The 21,224-nt window shown below is 44.9% G+C and overlaps 1 protein-coding gene across 1 annotated transcript in view; it reads left to right on the top strand.

Moving 5' to 3' along the window:
• The window catches only part of LOC144333981 (uncharacterized), a 39,188-nt gene that overhangs the window by 2,673 nt on the left and 15,291 nt on the right, over positions 1-21,224 (top strand). The window contains exon 2 of the mRNA XM_077960225.1: positions 427-540. Within this exon, the coding sequence (XP_077816351.1) occupies positions 427-540 (114 nt within the window). The remainder of the gene's footprint in view (positions 1-426; positions 541-21,224) is intronic.

The following is a 21,224-nucleotide window of genomic DNA, read 5'->3' as shown; positions in this document are numbered from 1 at the left end:
AATGGCGGGAACCCGGGAGGCGGAGCTTGCAGTGAGCTGAGATCCGGCCACTGCACTCCAGCCTGGGCTACAAAGCGAGACTCCGTCTCAAAAAAAAAAAAAAACAACCTAGACTGTATCACCTACTGCACACCCAGGCTATATGGCATAGCCTATTGCTCCAAAGCTATAAACATGTACAGCAGGTTATGTGGTGAATACTGTAGGTCATTGTAACACAATGGTATTTGTGTATCTAAACATAACATAGGATACAACATATCCTGTGCACCTGTATAGGGCACTTACCATGACTGGAGCTTGCAAGACTGGAAGTTACTCTGTTACCAAAACACTGTCATCTCCTAGGATAGCAATGCCTGCTTCCAGGATAACTCCTGAAGGACCTCTCTGAGGCTGTTTTACAGTTAACGTTTTTTCTTGTAGGTCTAGGTCCTGCCACTCACAGCACAGGAAGCCAATGACTGAGACCATGATCTCACCGCACAGGAAGCCAATGACTGAGATGATTATTGGGCGATGCAGCCTGGAAGATGGGAGGTCAGTATCAAATCCATCTCCTTGACCCACTGAAGTTAGGAGTTTATATAGCAGGGAAGAAATGTAACAATGTGTGGGAAAATAGGAACTCAGGAGAGGTAGGATGGCAATCATGATGCATGAGAGGCGTGGTGTCTCACTGTCTGAGTGTAGTGGTCTGGTGAGTTTCCCTTCTTTGATACTTTTTTTTTGAGAAGAAGTTTCTCTCTTGTTGCCCAGGCTGGAGTGCAGTGGCACGATCTTGGCTCACTGCAATCTCCGCCTCCCCAGGTTCAAGCGGTTCTCCTGCCTCAGCCTCCTGAGTAGCTGGGATTACAGGCGCCTGCCACCATGCCCGGCTAATTTTTTGTATTTTTAGTAGAGACGGGGTTTCATCATGTTGACCAGGCTGGTCTCGAACTCCTGACCTCAGGTGATCCACCCATCTCGGCCTCCTAAAGTGCAGGGATTAGAGGCGTGAGCCACCGTGCCCAACCTGTTCTTTGATACTTTTGAGATGCCTGAAGTTCTTTCCTGAGGAAGGAACTCAGACAAAACAAATTTCAGTTTCAAGCTTTAAGACTAGAAGGGACACATTCTATGTTTATTAAAAAAAAAAAAAAACAAAAAAAAAACAAAAAAACCTTGTCTATGGGACTATTGGGTGGGTTTCAGCTCTGGATGTGTCATTGAATGGTGAGTGAATGTGAAGGCCTATGACATTACTATACACTACTGTAGACTTTATAACTGTTGCACACTTAGGCTACATTAAATTTATAAAAAGAATTGCCCTTCAATAAGTTACCTTTTCTGGCCAGGTGTGGTGGCGGGCAGATCACCTATCAGGAGTTCAAGTCCAGCCTGGCCAACATGGCGAAACCCTGTCTCTACTAAAAATACAAAAATTAGCCGGGCGTGGTGGCACATGCCTGTAATCCCAGTTACTTCGGAGGCTGTGAGACAGGAGAATCTCTTGAACCTAGGAGGCGAAGGTTGCAGTGAGCCGAGATCGCGCCACTGCACTCCAGCCTGGGCGACAGAGCAACACTCCATCTCAAAATAAAAAAAAAAAAGAAGAAGAAGGAGAAGAAGAAAAGAAAAAGCTAAGAACTAAGGCACAAACACACACATTAGCCTAGGCCTATGCAAGGTCAGGGTCTTCAATCTCACTGTCTTCCACCTTCATAGCAAGGTCAGGGTCTTCAATCTCACTGTCTTCCACCTTCATAGCAAGGTCAGGGTCTTCAGTCTCACTGTCTTCCACCTTCATAGCTTGTCCCAGTGGAAAGTCTTCAAGGGCAGTAACAGGCATGGAGCTGTCATCTCCTGGGATAGCAATGCCTGCTTCTGGGATACCTCCCGAAGGACCTCTCTGAGGCTGTTTTACAGTTAACTTTTTTCTTATAAGTAGGAGTATACTGAGTATACTCTAAAATAATGATAAAAGGTATAGTATAGTAAGTACTTAAACCAGTAACAGAGTCGTTTATTATCATTAGCAAGTATTATATACTGTAGATAATTGTATTGCTGTACTTTTGTACAACTGACAGTGCAGTAGGCCTGTTTACACCAGCATCCTCACAAGCACAAGTAATGTATTATGCTAATGGCCACAACGTTACTAGGCAATAGGAATTTTTCAGCTTTGTTATAATTGTTTGGAACCACCATCATATATGTGGTCTACCATTGACTGAAATGCTGTTTTGTGGCACACAATTATATGGTAATCAGAATCATCTGAAAGTCTTGTTAAAACACAGTGCTGAACTCCACCCTCATTCAGGTGGTCTGAGGTGGTTCCTGAGAATTTGTGTTTCCACCAACTTCCCAGATGATGCTGAAGCTGCTCATCTGAGAACTAACCAAATGTTGAAATGCCCCAGAGCTCAGGCCTTGGGCCTCTCTTCTGTCAACACTAGGATAGCAGTAACTACTCTTAAATGATCTTGTTTTACCCACATGCTCTAAATACCACCCAAATGTGGTCAGCTTCCAGTTTATATCTCCAGCCTGGGCTTTTCCAAACCCTGACCTTGAGCTGTCTCCTCCACCTCTGGATTTGATGTTTCATAAACATCTTTAATGTAGCATGTTCGAAAGTGAACCTCTGCTGCTCCCCCTTCTCCACTGCCAAACCTCTTCCCCCTGCAGTTTCCCCACCTTAGTAAATGGCAGCTTGATCCTTTGGTTGCTCAATTCAGATACCTTGGAGTCACCATTTTCTTTATCTCACACTGCACATCCAGTTCCTCAGAAAATTCTGTTGGCTCTACTCTTTTTTTTTGAGACAGAGTCTTGTTCTGTCACCTAGGCTAGAGTGCAGTGGCGCAATCTTGGCTCACTGCAACCTCTGCCTCCTGGGTTCAAGAGATTCTCCTGCCCCAGCCTCCCGAGTAGCTGGGACTACAGGCGCCGCCACCATGCCCAGCTCAGCCTGCATAATCCTTCCCCCATGTGGCCGCCAGACTTGCTCTGTCACCAGCCCCAAGCCTCTGTTCACCATCTCTGTGAAGCCTTTTTGTCCTTCGTTACTTTATTGCTTTTCCATAGCACCTATCTCTTTCTGATATTATAATTATTAATTTTATTTGTTGAGTGTCCCCCCGTGCACATGCACCAGGGATCAGGCTCCCCGGGGAAGGAGCATCCCCAGAATATTTCCTGGTACTGACGTGGTCAGTAACTGAAGGACAGTATACTCTTCTCTGTATGATGCAGAGAAGGTAAAAGTACCTGAAACTAATGTGGTTCTCATTGCTTTTCTTGGCTTTAATTTGTGCGCTTCTGGAAAATTCGAACTTTCTTCACACATAGACACGGGCACTACTTTGGAATAATGTGGCCTTGAACAGCAGTGGCGCCGCCTCCCACTGCAGCACATAAATTGGTGTCACACAGCAGCAGGGTGGAATTGGAACACCTTGTAATAAAAACCCGTTGTCTCTTACAGGTAGATTAACCCTGAGTTTCCAAAACTTATGAGAACATCTATTTCCTTCTAATAGGTCTGACATCCTGTCAGGAAAGCATCCTTGCCTGTCTTAAGCAGCAGTAGTGCCATAAAAGGCCATTTACTTTGATGTGAAAGCTGATGTTAAGAGAAATGAATACGGAATCTGTTCATCACCATGGAAGAGGGCAAAGCCAAAAATGTGAAGGAAGGATTTGGGTAGCAAACGGGTGAAGATTTGGGGTACATGAGATTCAACATAAGAGAGAGAGAGGTGCCAAAGGCCTCAGATAGTGTGAGAGGCAGGCAGACCTGAGGCAGGAAGTCAGGCTTGGAGTGAAGCAGCAGAGGGAGTTCATCGGGCCTGTGTCTTGTGCCTCGTCACATCCCTTAGGCTTCTGCAGAGGCCCTCGGCCATTTGTTCCACTTCAGCTGCCAGGGCCTGTCAGTCCACTCAGCTCTTCCGTTTGCACCACCCGCAGCTGGACGGTTACCTGCCTGGGAGTGCCAGGCTCTCCTCCTGCCAGCCAAAGGCCAAAGAGCTGCACACTCAGGTTTCGGACCCCTCACACCACTTCCGGCCTTGTTGAAGGGCCATACAGTGGGTTGTGGGGTCTGGCTTCCCTAGGAGTGGCTGGGTGATGCCAGCTGAAGTGTGGGGGCATCCAAGAGATGGAGGGAGCTGATCAGATTAATTCCTTCGGCTTCCCTGTACCCATTATTGCTCCGGGGCACGGTCGCTGCACATACGCTGGAATGTGGGCTTCTTACAGAGCCGAGTAGATGCACATGCTGAATAATCTCTCTCCCAGCTGGTGAAGTAAAAATCGACAGGCAAACATCATCTTGCATTTCTTCCCATCCTTTCCTGCTTCACTCCCTTTTCCTCACTCATGTCGCCCTAGGTTTGCACCTCATAAAGCACCAGCTCTTAATCCTTGCCTCGAGCTCTATTTCCTAGGGAATTTGGGCTAAGACTAGGAGCATGACTGCCTGTGACCCCTGGTCCCTCTAATGGCAGCATTGTCGCAAGGGAGAACTGTGAGCCAGGAGCAGTGGCTCATGGTGGAGCAGGAGCAGTGGTTAGGATCAAGTGATGAAGGCAGAGCCACAGGCCTGGATCAAGCGAGGAGGAGCCTGGAGACAAGCCCCTGGGGGAGAATGACAGAGGGGCTCTGGTCCTAGCACCAGGAACTTCAAGGAAGCAAATCCCTTACTCCCTTACCGTCTTAGAGTTGCTCAAGGAGACTTAGTGTCGTGGCCAGAGCCTTAAAGAACTCTAGTATAGCAGGAATTTACTTGTGAAATTTCTGGCCATCTCTGACTGATGAACTCACGTTGGTGGTAGAGGAGCTATTGCAAATAGCAGTCCAGAAAAGAGCCACAGAATGAGGCCAAGACAGCTGCTGACATCACAAGCAATAACCAGATGGACTTCTGGAACCTGATAAATGCCGACCTGGTGTTTTATCTGGTATTTGAAAGGAGCAACCATGAAGACTGAAGAATGCAAAGATACCTGGGACGTGGAGGTCTATATGGGCAGTTTCTGTCAAGCCAGGTGGTACAGTGGTCCACACCCACTTTGCCCAGACACAGGACATTCAGGGTTGGTTTTAGCCTGTCTTTGGTTTGCTGATATCTGCTTGGCTTGTTCCCCCACAATAGCTAAACGAGTATTATGGATTCTTTGAAACTCATAAAGTCATAATCAATAGAGGGGGTCTTATTTCCATCCATGCTTCCATCAGATAGACTTACTGATATGGCTTTTCAAGGGAGTTACAGAAAACTCCCATTTCCTAGCAGGGTAGCTGTTGGGGGTTATTAGGAAAGAAATAGCAGGAATGGGCACCCATGTTGTGAGGAAAACAAATAGACCTTTAGATGAGAAACACCTTCCAGCCTATATCCTGTCATTCTCTTGCACCAAGAGGATGCTTGGGATGTCCCTTTCACCACCTCCAAACAACAGAGTGAGATAAGTAGTAGACCTGGGGGGCCATCAGGCATCTCCACAGACAGGTGTAATAATAGTCAAGAACTCCATACTGAAGTGACTCTTGGCAACCAGTTAGCCAACTGTGAACAGTGTGGTTGTATATTTTGTTTATAATTCATTCTGCGTGTACTTTGAAAAGATAGTTGTATATGGATGAATGGATTTATTTTTAGTGAGAGTGGCAGAGAAGTTGGCCTGAAGAGAACCAGCCAAAGGATGTTTGAAAGATGCTGGAATTGGACTGTCAGATACTTATGAGGGATTTGCAAAGAACGATACTGGACTGTGGGGACAGGGAAGGTCCACACCTCCTCCGTGACTATTATTCTGCCCTTGTGAGCTACAATCCTGGAGGCGTCAGTGCTCTGGAGCTGACCATAAAGCTTCTGAGGTCAGGCCAGCCACATAGTGAAGTACTGCTCACCTCCCTTCTGGTCCCAATATGAGGATGGAAGAGTTAGCTGTTTTTCTATGGAATCTATGTATTGTTTTGGAAAGTTTGACAGGAACTTCCTTTGGTTGTAAGTACAATGGTTAATTACTTCGGGTTTTATTCTCTCACATTCAAGTCCAGAAGTAAGCAGTCCAGGGCTGAGATGAAGGCTCTGTAAGATTATCAGGGAATCAGGCATCCTCTGTTTTTCTCCTCTGCCATCCTTAAGGCATGGCTTATGTCCTTAAAGTCACAAGGTGGCTATTGGGGTTCCAGCCATTAAATCCACATTCCAGGTAGAAAGAAGGAAAAGTCAAGGCCAAAAGGGAGTTTCCTAGCTGTTACTCTTTCTTTTAAGTACCTGACCAGAAGTCCTATCCAAAAAATTTGATTTTTATCAGCATAGCATTCACCTGATATTTGATTTATCAATATTTCATTGGCCTGATTAGCTATACCTAGCTGCAAAAGAAGCCAAGAAATATAGTTGGGTGCTCTGCTGCTCAGAATAGAACCAGAGTTCCTATCATTAAGGAGGTGAAGAATGACTTCTGGCTAAACACAAACAGCTTCTGCCGCAGTAAGCATTACTCAGTGCTCTTTGTCAACACTTTAGCTCTTGCCAGCTACTTTATCATGAGAATCTATAAGGTGGCTCGAAACCCTGAACCTCTGATCTTAGCGTAGATGGCCTTTTGCATCTTCTGCAGACTCTGCACAGGTTTTGTACACAAGTATGATGGGGAGGAATCCACATCTTTGTGTGGCACCTCTGGCATGTTCAACAGGCTGGGTACCACACCAGCGGCCAGATATTTGATCATCATGAGGACTGGTTTTTTTGAGGCCTCTGCTACTGGGGTTCACCATCACTTCATTTGTCCTGCCTGAAGTTCCACATTCCTGCTCATTTACAGGATGAAAGAAGGAAGGGCCATACTAATTCTCTATCCTTCATCCACAGGAGTGTGAATATGGGACAAGAAATTAAAATAATTATGCTTTTTAATGCCTGGATAGCAAGAGCCTATCCTCCTCCTCATCCTGGTGCTCACACACTCTCAGCAGCTGTCTGAAATTACTGCTTTACTCCTAAGCAGGATTTCTTAAAGCCATAGATGTGAGGAAGCTGATCTAAGTCTCTATTGTGTAGGTGTGGACAGGACAGTCTGTGTTTTGGCTTCATGGTACTGATGTTGAGGGCAAGAAGGACATCATGTCTCATAGGCCTGGCCTTCAGTCACATCCTCATGCCTGTTGCTTTGGTACTGAGGGATGACCATTTGTAGACAAGCAGTGTCTGGAGTTAACTTTCACTTTGTGGTATCCTTTGAGATTAGACAAAGCCCCATTTCCTGTAGCCGTTTTCACGGTGGCTAACCTCTTCAGCCTGGGACCCCACCCAGCTGCCACGGCTGTACCTGGATGCTGCACAGGACTCCGAACTTTTTGGGATGAACATGTTTCCCTTCCACAGCTACAAGTGAATATATGGTGAGAAAGGGAAAAGTCTGGCACGGTGGCTCATGCCTATAATCCCAACACTTTGGGAGGCCGAGGCAGGCGGATCATGAGTTCAAGAGATCGAGACCATCCTGGCCAACATGGTGAAAACCTGCCTCTACTAAAAATACAAAAATTAGCTGGGTGTGGTGGCATGCGCCTGTAGTCCCAGCTACTCAGGAGGCTGAGGCAGGAGAATCACTTGAACCTGGGAGGCGGGGGTTGCAGTGAGCTGAGATGGCGCCATTGCACTCCATCCTGGGCGACAGAACAAGAATCCATCTCAAGAAAAAAAAAAAAGAGAGAGAGAGAGAGAGAAAGGGAAGGGGCTATATCCAGGGTGCTGTGGAATGGCAGAGCCAGACTAAGGAAGCTTGGTTATCAGTAAAATTAAACAAAGATGAAACAACCACCACCACTGTAGAAACAAGGATAGTTGGGTGATGGATTTGTCTTCCAGAACCCAGAGGTCAGGTCTGGGGCCAGAAGACCACAAGTAAAGGGAAACACAGGGTGCTGAGCCGAGTGAAGAACAGGAACACATAACCAGAATCAGAGCTCCAGGAAGAGACAAGAGGAGCAGATGAAGAGCTCACAGCACAGCTATAGTGAAGGCACTGGCAGTCCTAAGTACATAGAAGCTTGATGTTTCTTATGGTTTTTTTTTTTAATTGTTTTAATTTTTTTTTTTTTTTTTGTGAGACGGAGTCTCGCTCTGTCGCCCAGGCTGGAGTGCAGTGGCGCGATCTCGGCTCACTGCAAGCTCCACCTCCCAGGTTCACGCCATTCTCCTGCCTCAGCCTCCGAGTAGCTGGGACTACAGGCGCCCACCACTGTGCCTGTAGAGACGGGGTTTCACCGTGTTAGCCAGGATAGTCTCGATCTCCTGACCTCATGATCTGCCCGCTTTGGCCTTCCAAAGTGCTAGGATTACAGGCGTGAGCCACTGTGCCCCGCCTATTCTTTCTATCTTTTTTTGTACCCATTAACCATCCCCACCTCCCTCCTACCCCCCACTACTCTTTGCAGCCTCTGGTAACCATCCTTCTACTCTCTATGTCCATAAGTTCAATTGTTTTTTAGATCCTACAAATAAGTGAGAGCAGGTGATGTTTGCCTTTCTGTGCCTGACGTATTTCACTTAGCATAATAACCTCCAGCTCTATCCATGTTGTTGCAAATGACAGGATCTCATTATTTTTTATGGCTGAATAGTACTCCATTGTGTATAAGCACCAAATTTTCTTTGATGTTTATTTTCTTACTAAAGTTTCTAGTTGTATAAGTGCATTTGATTTTTGGCTCAAGTACTCAGGTATTCATTCGTTTAGAGAATACATGATGAGGCCAGGCACAGTGGTTCATGCCTATCATCCCAGCACTTTGGGAGGCTGAGCCGGGTGGATTATGAGATCAGGAGTTCAAGACCAGCCTGGCCAATATGGTGAAACCTCGTCTCTACTAAAAATACAAAAGTTAACTGGGTATGGTGGTGGGCGCCTCTAGTCCCAGCTACTCAGGAGGCTGAGGCAGGAGAATCGCTTGAACCCGGGAGGCGGAGGTTGCAGTGAGTTGAGATTGCACCGCTGCACTCCAGCCTGGGTGAGAGAGCGAGACTCCATCTCAAAAAAAGAAAGAAAGAAAGAAAATATATGATGAGTGCCAGGCACCACACTGGGAGCACAGCAATACATAGATGTGAAGGAGCTCTTGTTCTCCTGCAGCATTCAGCCTTGCGATAAATAAATAAATAATACGTCTGTTGCCTGTCTTAGGGTTTCCTTCAAACACCTGCAAAGCATATTGATTGGAGAGCTTCTGACCAATTTGGGGATCCTCCAGGCATCCTCTCAAATTTGAGGTATCCCAACGAAGCGTATGGCATGGTTGATTGAGACTGTTTATGAAGACTGTGGTCCCAAATGGAGGTATGAGGATAAGCAGTTGATAGAAGGTGCTCAAACAGAAATCGCCATTACCTTGAACAAACACGTGCTGAGTCTCTCTGGGGACTGCTTGTCTGGCTGAAGCACCTCCACAGTACCCGGAAGCCTGATTTTCATAAGCATCACTGATGTTGGGTGATAGAGGATTTGCGACTGAAGACTTTCCCACAGGTGCTGCACTCATGGAGCTTCTCTCCAGGGTGCACTCTCTGATGGTGAGTGAGCCACCTTTTCTGCAGGAAGGGTTTTCCTACATGCAATGCGCTCATGGGGCTTGTCTCCACTATGAATTTTCTGATGCTGATAATGGGATGAGCCGTCAAAGAAAACCTTCCCACAGTCATTATCTTCGGAATGCGTCTCTACAGTGTGCACTGTCCTGTGTCGAATGAGGGATGAATGGTCCAACAGAGCTCTGCCCTACCCCTGCATTCCTAGGGCCACTCTTCAGGGCGGGTTAGCTGTGGCCGGAATACCTTTCCCGCTGAAGGGTTCTCCACACGCTGTGCATTCATAAGGACTTTCTCCAGGATGAGTTCACCGATGTCCAGTAAGGGTTAATCAGTTGTAGAAAGTTTTCATTGCATTCAAAGGGGCTCTTCCCAGGGTGTGACGTCAGTTGTTTCTCTTTTCAATTTTAATTAATGTTATAGAGACAAGGTCTCACTATGTTGCTCAAGCTGGTCTCAAACTCCTAGGCACAAGTGATCCTCCCAAAGTGCTGGGTTTACAGGCATGAACCACCACGCTGGCTGACATCAGGTTTTTCTTAAGGCTCCTACAGGTGAAGCCTTTTCTGCATTCTTTTTTTTTTTTTCTTTTTTATTATACTTTAAGTTCTAGGGTACATGTGCACAAAGTGCAGGTTTGTTACATGTGTATCCATGTGCCATGTTGGTGTGCTGCACCCATTAACTCGTCATTTACATTAGGTATATCTCCTAATGCTATCCCTCCCCTCCCCTAACCCTGTGACAGGCCCTGGTGTGTGATGTTCCCCTTCCTGTGTCCAAGTGTTCTCATTGTTCAATTCCCACCTATGAGTGAGAACATGAGGTGCTTGGTTTTCTGTTCTTGTGATAGTTTGCTCAGAATGATGATTTCCAGCTGCATCCATGTCCCTACAAAGGACATGAACTCATCTTTTTTTTAATGGCTACATAGTATTCCATGGTGAATATGATTAAGAAAATTAATTTTCTTAATCCAGTCTGTCATTGATGGACATTTGGGTTGGTTCCAAGTCTTTGCTATTGTAAATAGTGCCGCAATAACATATGTGTACATGTGTCTTTATAGCAGCATGATTTATAATTCTTTGGGTATATACCCAGTAATGGGATGGCTGGGTCCTATGGTATTTCTAGTTCTAGATCCTTGAGGAATCGCCACACTGTCTTCCACAATGGTTGAACTAGTTTACAGTCCCACCAACAGTGTAAAAGTGTTCCTATTTCTCCACATCCTCTCCAGCACCTGTTGTTTCCTGAGTTTTTAATGATTGCCATTCTAACTGGTATGAGATGGTATTTCATTGTGGTTTTGATTTGCATTTCTCTGATGGCAAGTGATGATGAGCATTTTTCCGTGTGTCTGTTGGCTGCATAAATGTCTTCGTTTGAGAAATGTCTGTTCATGTGCTTTGCCCACTTTTTGAAGGGGTTGTTTGTTATTTTCTTGTAAATTTGTTTGAGTTCTTTGTAGGTTCTGGATATTAGCCCTTTGTTAGATGAGTAGATTGCAAAAATTTTCTCCCATTCTGTAGGTTGCCTGTTCACTCTGATGGTAGTTTCTTTTGCTGTGCAGAAGCTCTTTAGTTTAATTAGATCCCATTTGTCAATTTTGGCTTTTGTTGTCATTGCTTTTGGTGTTTTAGACATGAGGTCCTTGCCCATGCCTATGTCCTGAGTGGTATTACCTAGGTTTTCTTCTAGGCTTTTTATGGGGTTTTCTAAATATACAATCATGTCATCTGCAAACAGGGACAATTTGACTTCCTCTTTTCCTAATTGAATACCCTTTATTTCTTTCTCTTGCCTGATTTCTGTGGCCAGAACTTCCAACACTATGTTGAATAGGAGTGGTGAGAGAGGGCATCCCTGTCTTATGCCAGTTTTCAAGGGGAATGCTTCCAATTTTTGCCCATTCAGTATAATATTGGCTGTGGGTTTGTCATAAATAGCTCTTATTATTTTGAGATACGTTCCATCAATACCGAATTTATTGAGAGTTTTTTTTATCATGAAGTGGTGTTGAATTTTGTCAAAGACCTTTTCTGCATCTGTCGAGATCATCATGTGGTTTTTGTCGTTGGTTCTGTTTCTATGCTGGATTACGTTTATTGATTTGCATATGTTGAACCAGCCTTACATCCCAGGGATGAAGACCACTTGATCGTGGTGGATAAGCTTTTTGATGTGCTTCTGGATTCGGTTTGCCAGTATTTTATTGAGGATTTTTGCATCGATGTTCATCAGGGATATTGGTCTAAAATTCTCTTTTTTTGTTGTGTCTCTGCTAGGCTTTGGTATCAGGTTGATGTTGGCCTCAAAAAATGAGTTAGGGAGGATTCCTTCTTTTTCTGTTGATTGGAATAATTTCAGAAAGAATGGTACCAGCTCCTCCTTGTACCTCTGGCAGAATTCGGCTGTGAATCCATGTGGTCCTGGACTTTTTTTGGTTGGTAGGCTATTAATTATTGCCTCAATTTCAGAGACTGCTATTGGTCTATTCAGGGATTCAACTTCTTCCTGGTTTAGTCTTGGGAGAGTGTACGAGTCCAGGAATTTATCTATTTCTTCTAGATTTTCTAGTTTATTTGCATAGAGGTGTTTATAGTATTCTCTGATGGTAGTTTGTATTTCTGTGGGGTCGGTGGTGATATCCCCTTTATCATTTTTTATTGGGTCTATTTGATTCTTCTCTCTTTTCTTCTTTATTAGTCTTGCTAGCAGTCTATCAGTTTTGTTAATGTTTTCAAAAAACCAGCTCCAGGATTCATTGATTTTTTGAAGGATTTTTTTGTGTCTCTATCTCCTTCAGTTCTGCTCTGATCTTAGTTATTTCTTGCCTTCTGCTAGCTTTTGAATGTGTTTGCTCTTGCTTCTCTAGTTCTTTTAATTGTGATGTTAGGTTGTCAATTTTAGATCTTCCCTGCTTTCTCTTGTGGGCATTTAGTGCTATAAATTTCCCTCTACACACTGCTTTAAATGTGTCCCAGAGATTCTGGTATGTTGTATCTTTGTTCTCATTGGTTTCAAAGAACATCTTTATGTCTGCCTTTATTTCGTTATGTACCCAGTAGTCATTCAGGAGCAGGTTGTTCAGTTTCCATGTAGTTGAGTGGTTTTGATTGAGTTTCTTAGTCCTGAGTACTAGTTTAATTGCACTGTGGTCTGAGAGACAGTTTGTTATAATTTCTTTTCTTTTACATTTGCTGAGGAGTGCTTTACCTCCAACTATTGGTCAATTTTGGAATAAGTGCGATGTGGTGCTGAGAAGAATGTATATTCTGTTGATTTGAGGTGGAGAGTTCTGTAGATAGATGTCTATTAGGTCTGCTTGGTGCAGAGTTGAGTTCAATTCCTGGATATCCTTGTTAACTTTCTGTCTCGTTGATCTAATGTTGACAGTGGGGTGTTAAAGACTCGTATTATTATTTTGTGGGAGTTTAAGTCTCTTTGTAAGTCTCTAAGGACTTGCTTTATGAATCTAGGTGCTCCAGTGTTGGGTGCATATATATTTAGGATAGTTAGCTCTTCTTGTTGAATTGATCCCTTTATCATTATGTAATGGCCTTCTTTGTTGCTTTTGATCTTTGCTGGTTTAAAGTCTGTTTTATCAGAGACTAGGATTGCAACCCCTGCCTTTTTTTGTTTTCCATTCGCTTGGTAGATCTTCCTCCATCCCTTTATTTTGAGCCTATGTGTGTATCTGCATGTGAGATGGGTCTCCTGAATGCAGCACACTGATTGGTCTTGACTCTATCCAGTTTGCCAGTCTGTGTCTTTTAATTGGAGCATTTAGCCCATTTACATTTAAGGTTAATATTGTTATCTGTGAACTTGATCCTGTCATTTTGATGTTAGCTAGTTATTTTGCTTGTTAGTTGATGCAGTTTCTTTCTAGCATCGACATTTTGGCATGTTTTTGCAGTGGCTGGTACCGGTTGTTCCTTTCCATGTTTAGTGCTTCCTTCAGGAGCTCTTGTAAGGCAGGCCTGGTGGTGACAAAAATCTCTCAGCATTTGCTTGTCTGTAAAGGATTTTATTTCTCCTTCACTTATGAAACTTAGTTTGGCTGGATATGAAATTCTGGGTTGAAAATTCTTTTCTTTAAGAATGTTGAATATTGGCCCCCACTCTCTTCTGGTTTATAGAGTTTCTGCCAAGAGATCTGCTGTTAGTCTGATGGGCTTCCCTTTGTGGGTAACCCGACCTTTCTCTTTGGCTGCCCTTAACATTTTTTCCTTCATTTCAACTTTGGTGAATCTGACAATTATGTGTCTTGCAGTTGCTCTTCTCGAGGAGTATCTTTGTGGCATTCTCTGTATTTCCTGAATTTGAATGTTGGCCTGCCCTGCTAGGTTGGGGAGGTTCTCCTGGATAATATCCTGCAGAGTGTTTTCCAATGTGGTTCCATTCTCCCTGTCACTTTCAGGTACACCAATCAGACGTAGATTTGGTCTTTTCACGTAGTCCCATATTTCTTGGAGGATTTGTTCATTTCTTTTTACTCTTTTTTCTCTAAACTTCTCGCTTCATTTCATTCATTTGATCTTCAATCACTGATACCCTTTCTTCCAGTTGATTGAGTCGGTTACTGAAGCTTGTGCATTTGTCACATAGTTCTCATGTCATGGTTTTCATCCCTATCAGGTTGTTTAAGGACTTCTCTGCATTGGTTATTCTAGTTAGCCATTTGTCAAATCTTTTTTCAAGTTTTTTGTTTCTTTGTGCTGGGTTCATAATTCTTCCTTTAGCTCAGAGAAGTTTGATTGTCTGAAGTCTTCTCTCAACTCGTCAAAGTCATTCTCCATCCAGCTTTGTTCCATTGCTGGCAAGGATTTGTGTTCCTTTGGAGAGGGAGAGCCGCTCTGTTTTTTAGAATTTCCAGCTTTTCTGTACTGCTTTTTCCCCATCTTTGTGGTTTTATCTAAACCTTTGGTCTTTGATGATGGTGACGTACCGATGGGGTTTTGGTGTGGATGTCCTTTCTGTTTGTTATTTTTCCTTCTAACAGTCAGGACCCTCAGCTGCAGGTCTGTTGTTTTCTGGAGGTCCATTCCAGACCCTCTTTGCCTGGGTATCAGCAGCAGAGGCTGCAGAAGAGTGAATATTGCTGAACAGCAAATGTTGCTGTCTGATCGTTCCTTGGAAGCTTCATCTCAGAGGTGTACCCAGCCATGTGAGGTGTGAGGTGTCAGTCTGCCCCTAGTGGGGGATGTCTCCCAGTTAGGCTACTTGGAGGTCAGGGACCCACTTGAGCAGACAGTCTGTCTATTCTCAGATCTCAAACTGCGTGCTGGGAAAACCACTACTCTCCTCAAAGCTGTCAGACAGGGACATTCACATCTGCAGAGGTTTCTGCTGCCTTTTATTTAGCTATGCCCTTCCCCAGATGTGGTGTCTACAGAGGCAGGCAGGCCTCCTTGAGCTGCAGTGGGCTCCACCCAGTTTGAGCTTCCTGGCCGCTTTATTTACCTACTTAAGCCTCAGCAATGGCGGGCACCCCTCCCCCAGCCTCGCTGCCGCCTGCAGTTAGATCTCAGACTGCTGTGGTAGCAATGAGGGAGGCTCTGTGGGCGTGGGACCCTCCAAGGCAAGCGTGGGATATAATCTCCTGGTGTGCCATTTGCTAAGACCCTTGGTAAAGCACAGTATTAGGGTGGGAGTGACCCGATTTTCCAGGTGTTGTGTGTCACAGTTTCCCTTGGCTAGGAAAGGGAATTCCCTTCCCCCTTGCACTTCCTGGGTGAGGGGATGCCTTGCCCTGCTTCGGCTCTCACTCATTGGGCTGCACCCACTGTCCTGCACCCACCGTCTGACACGCCCCAGTGAGATGAACCCTGTGCCTCAGTTGGAAATGCAGAAATCACCCGTCTTCTGTGTCGCTCACGCTGGGAGCTGGAGGCTGGAGCTCTTCCTATTCGGCCATCTTGGCGCGGATCCTTCCTGCATTCTTGACAGTCATGGGGCTTTCCTCCACTGTGAGTCCTCTGATGATGGGTGACGAATACGTGGTTATATCAGGTTTTCCCCCACACGCTGCATTCAAAGTTCCTCCCCTTACTGTTGGTTTTCTTGGCAGGAGTAGATCTTTGCCTCAGTCGTTCTCCTTGGGGGCAGATTTCTTCAACATTTCCCTGAATGGGTTTTCTTCTTTCTCCCCTCAGGCTTTTCAGGGATAAGTACAGGACCCAGAGGACAATCTTTTCAGAGTTTTTCATTAATGTATTTAGTGATTTTACTTTTTTAGAAACATCCTGCCTTTGAGTGGAGTTCTGGCTTTTAGGTCTGGTCTTCTGGTCTAAAATAAATAGCAAATAGAGATCACAGCTTTGAGTGCTAGTTAAGAAGAAAGTATTGTATGTGTTAAGAACAAGTACAAAATACTGGGTGATTGATTGGTAACTCCTTAAAAGAAAAACAACAGGGACAGAGTGAAAAATAGCAAAGGAAAAGAGAAATAGAGATTAGAAGTGGAAAGTGGGCATTTAGTCCACTAAACACGGTTCAGTTATTCATACTTTAGCTATTTATCATCTAGTGTGCCTGTTAAGTGCTGGGCATGGTAAGTCACTGAAACACGAATGCCTAAGACAGTCATAGTCCCTGCCCTCATGATGCTTATATTCTACTACACAAATGGCAAAGAAACAAACAAAATATGACAGATGGTGATGAGTGCAGTGAAGGAAATAATGAGTAGGAGTTGGAGTAGGGGCTTCAGAGAGATCCTTAAGAGTGGTCATCTAGAATTGATGTTTAAACTAAGATCTGAAAGAAGGATGTTAATCATGTGAACAGCCAAAAGAAGAGCATTTTGAAAAGAGGTATATGAAGAAAAATAGCAGATGTATGAAGGGGTGGCCTGCCCCTCCACACCTGTGGGTATATCTCGTCAGGTGGCACGAGAGACTGAGAAAAGTAATAAGACACAGAGACAAAGTATAGAGAAACAACAGTGGGCCCAGGAGACTGGCAGTCAGCGTACCAAGGACCTGCACTGGCACCGGTCTCTGAGTTCCCTCAGTTTTTATTGATTATTATTTTCATTATCTCAGCAAGAGGAATGCGGTAGGAGAGCAGGGTGATAATAGGGAGAAGGTCAGCAAGAAAACATGTGAGCAAAAGAATCTATGTCATAATTCAATTCAAGGGGAGGTGCTATGCCTGGATGTGCACATAGGCCAGATTTATGTTTCTCTCTGCCCAAACACCTCAGTGGAGCAAGGATAACGGAGCAGCATTGCTGCCAACATGTCTCGCCTCCAGCCACAGGGCGGTTTTTCTCCTATCTCAGAACTGAACAAATGTACAATCGGGTTTTATACCGAGGCATTCCGTTCTCAGGGGCAGGCAGGAGACAGTGGCCTTCCTCTGTCTTAACTGCAAGAGGCTTTCCTCTTTTACTAATCCACCTCAGCACAGACCCTTTACGGGTGTCGGACTCGGGGACGGTCAGGTCTTTCTCATCCCACGAAGCCATATTTCAGACTATGACATGGGGAGAAAGCTTGGACAATAGCCGGCTTTCCAGGGAAGAGGTCCCTCTGGCTTTTCGTAGTGCATCGTGCCCCTGGTTTATGGAGACTAGAGAATGGCGATGACTTTGACCAAGCATACTGCCTGTAAACATTTTGTTAACAAAGCATGTCCCGCACAGCCCTAGATCCCTTAAACCTTGATTCCATACAACACATGTTCCTGTGAGCACAAGGTTGGGGCGAAGGGGCTGGGGCAAAGTTACAAATTAACAGCATTTAAGCAAAGCAATTGTTCAGGTACAGGTCAAAATGGAATTTCTTATGTCTTCCCTTTCTACGTAGACACAGTAACAGTCTGATCTTTTTTTCTTTTCCCTACAGATGTACATAGAGCTATAGAAGAGGGAGTGAGCAGGGCAGCTTGCTACGGATAGAGGAGTGTAAACATCCGGGAAAAAGTAGGGAGACAGGCTAGCTCCTGGGAAAGTAGCTGCCTGTGACTACTGAGTGGATCTAACGGGAAAAGGAAGGTGGTAAAAGATAAGCAGGAGAGGCCGGGTGCGGTGGCTCACACCTGTAATCCCAGCACTTTGGGAGGCTGAGGTGGGCAGATCACCTGAGGTCAGGAGTTCAAGACCAGCCTGGTCAACATGGTGAAACTGCATCTCTACTAAAAATACAAAAATTAGCCAGGCATAGTGGCGGGTGCCTGTAGTCCCAGTTATTTGGGAGGCTGAGGCAGGAGAATCGCTTGAACCCAGGAGGTGGAGGTTACAGTGAGCCGAGATCGTGTCATTGTACTCTAGCCTGGGTGACAGAGTGAGACTTCATCTCAAAAAATAATAATAATAAAATAAGCAGGAAAGATGAAAAAGTGTTATCAGAGTTGAAATAAAGGTGTGTCTCAGCCCTCTCCTCTCCCAGCCTCACCCCTCACCACTACCACCCCCAAGAAAAACAAACAGGAAGGGCCTTGCTGTGGACAGCTCCACTTTCTCACTCATTATCTGTGTGTATGCTGTGTACCAGGTAGTGTTTCGACAGTAGGCGAGAACATAAAACAAAACATCTCTGGTGGTGTTGACATTTTAATTAGGGGTAGGTGTGTACAGACAGTAAACAAAAGTAAAAAGTAAAAATGTCAGGAAGACAGAGCTGGGAAGACAGCTGAGAGTGCAGGGGCTGGGAAGTGTGGAAGGGATGGCGAGAGTTCTGTTTTATTTAATTTTTTAATTTTTGAGATGGAGTCTCACTCTGTTGCCCAGGCGAGAGTGCAATGACATGATCTCAGCTCCCAGCTTCAAGTGATTATCCTGCTTCAGCCTCCCAAGTAGCTGGGATTACAGGCATGAGCCACCATGCCTGGCTAATTTTGTATTTTTTTAGTAGAGACAGGGTTTCACCATGTTGGCCAGGCTGGTCTTGAACTCCTGATCTCAAGTGATCCAACTGCCTTGGCCTCCCAAAATGCTGGGATTACAGGTGTGAGCCACCGTGCCTGGCTCAGAGTTCTGTTTCTAGACAGGATGGCCAGAGAAAGCCTGGCTGAGAAGGGGGCACATCTGAGCAAAGACTTGGAAAAGGTGACAAGAAAGCCATATGCTTATCTGGAGCACAGATTTTTGAGGCAAAGGCCCAGTGTGACCATGACCATCTCCATAGGCCTATGAGACCCCAAGGAGGGGTCTCTATGTGAACCTTCCACTAAATCCCACCTGCCCATCCACACATGCCTACAGAAGTACTTCCTGCGCCCTGTCTCACTTCACCTTCCTGAATATCAAGTTTCCATGGCTCTCCACCTCCATTCAACTGGAAAATCACATCAGGTTTAGGAAATAAAAGTCCTGTTCACAAAGAACAGAATGAAAAACGGCTGTTTAGGATAGAAACCCATAGCCACCTCAGGGTTTAGTAGCAGTGCCTTACTTTCTAGGGGGGAACATAAAACTGTCCAGCAAGCATATGCTACTTTCCAGAATCACATACACAGCTCTCTGAAGGGAAGTCAGGGCGACTTTCTAGAAAATCGGAGTTAGGTCTCTTTGAAGTGGTTCATGTGTTCTTTACCTCATGAGTATCTGGGAATGTCCCCCATATGGACCTGGTGTTCTTGTGGGTTGAGGGAAAGTTCTTGGCTTAGAGCAGTGGAATATGGAGAAGGTTCCACACCTCAGGAACAACCCCATGAAGCCATTTTCTTTTATAGCTTTAAAAATAATGAATTTGTATCCCTTAATTATATATCTGTGCAATTTTGTTGAATTTGATGAAAATACAAATTCAACTGGAAGAGTTTTAGATAATATAAAACACGACTATAAACATCAATAAACAGTTTTTTAGAAATCCTTAAAAAGATAAATTATGATGGCTTTGGTTTTTAAAAATGTAAAATAGGCCGGGCGTGGTGCCTCACACTTGTAATCCCAGCACTGAGAGGCTGAGGTGGGCGGATCACCTGAGGTCAGGAGTTCAAGACCAGCCTGGCCAACATGGTGAAACCCCGTCTCTATTAAAAATACAAAAATTAGGCCGGGCGCGGTGGCTCAAGCCTGTAATCCCAGCACTTTGGGAGGCCGAGACGGGTGGATCACGAGGTCAGGAGATCGAGACCATCCTGGTGAACACAGTGAAACCCCGTCTCTACTAAAACTACAAAAAACTACCCGGGCGAGGTGGCGGGCGCCTGTAGTCCCAGCTACTCGGGAGGCTGAGGCAGGAGAATGGCGTGAACCCAGGAGGCGGAGTTTGCAGTGAGCTGAGATCCGGCCACTGCACTCCAGCCTGGGCGACAGAGCGAGACTCCGTCTAAAAAAAAAAAAAAAAAAAAATACAAAAATTAGCTGGGCGTGGTGGCGAGCGCCTGTAATCCCAGCTACCTGGGAGGCTGAGACAAGAGAATCACTTAAACCCAGGAGGCAGAGGTTGCAGTGAGCCGAGATTGCACCACTGCACTCCAACCTAGGGAGACGAGCGAGACTTCGTCTCAAAAAAAAAAAAAGTTAAATAGTGAAATTTATAAAGCCCTCATTTTCTGTATTTAGTTTCTAAATGCATTATGAAATGCTTAAGACATATAAGAAGCATAAAGACTAAAGCAAACACCTATGGACCCACCACCTAATTTAAGAAATAAACATTAACACTAAGGTTGAAGTCCCTCCCTCATCTCCTCTCTTCCCCTCCATGAGCTAACCACTGTGCTAAATTTGGTGTTCATCACTCCACATATTTTAAAATGTGCTTCCTCATTTTATTTGCAGTTTTAAAAATATTTTAAAACATACCATGTTCACTGGAGACAACTGGGAAGTATAAAAAGGAGATAGGCTGGGCACGGTGACTCACACCTGTAATCCCAGCACTTTGGGAGGCCGAGGCAGGCGGATCATGAGGTCAAAAGATCGAGACCATCCTGGCCAACATGGTGAAACCCTGTCTCTACTAAAAACACCAAAAATTAGCTGGGCGTGGTGCCGCATGCCTGTAGTCCCAGCTACTCAGGAGGCTAAGGCAGGAGAATCACTTGAACCTGGGAGGCAGAGGTTGCAGTGAGCTAAGATGGCACCACTGGCCTCAGCCTGGTGACAAAGTGCGACTACATCTCAAAAAAAAAAAAAAAGATAAAGAAAGTGTATAAAGTGGCCGGGCATGGTGCCTCATATCTACAATCCCAGCATTTTGGGAGGCCAAGGTGGGTGGATCACCTGACGCCAGGAGTTCGTGACCATCCTGGTCAACATGGTGAAACCCCGTATCTACTAAAAAAATACAAAAAATTAGCTGGGTGTAGTGGTGCATGCCTGTAATCCCAGCTACTGGGAAGGCTGAGGCAGGAGAATTGCTTGAACCTGGGTGGCGAAGGTTGCAGTGAGCCGAGATCATGCTACTGCACTCCAGCCTGGGCGACAGACCGAGACTCCGTCTCAGAAAAAAAAAGAAAAAAGACAAAAGTATATAAGCTTTCTAGTCAAAGATAATTAGGGATAATATCTTGGTGTTGGTCCTTCTTTTTCTATGCATATATGTGGAAATATATTGTAACTGTATTCAAGTTCCAAACATTTTGTAACCTGGGTTTATCATTTAGCAATATATTATCATCTTTCCAACTCTGTAAATATCACTGCTAAATGTCACTGATAAACTCC

Source organism: Macaca mulatta, chromosome 13 (genome assembly GCF_049350105.2).
Source record: "Macaca mulatta isolate MMU2019108-1 chromosome 13, T2T-MMU8v2.0, whole genome shotgun sequence".
Classification (NCBI taxonomy): Eukaryota; Metazoa; Chordata; class Mammalia; order Primates; family Cercopithecidae; genus Macaca; species Macaca mulatta.
Note: the sequence above shows the minus strand (reverse complement) of the source record. Positions and strands in the feature narration are given on the sequence as shown.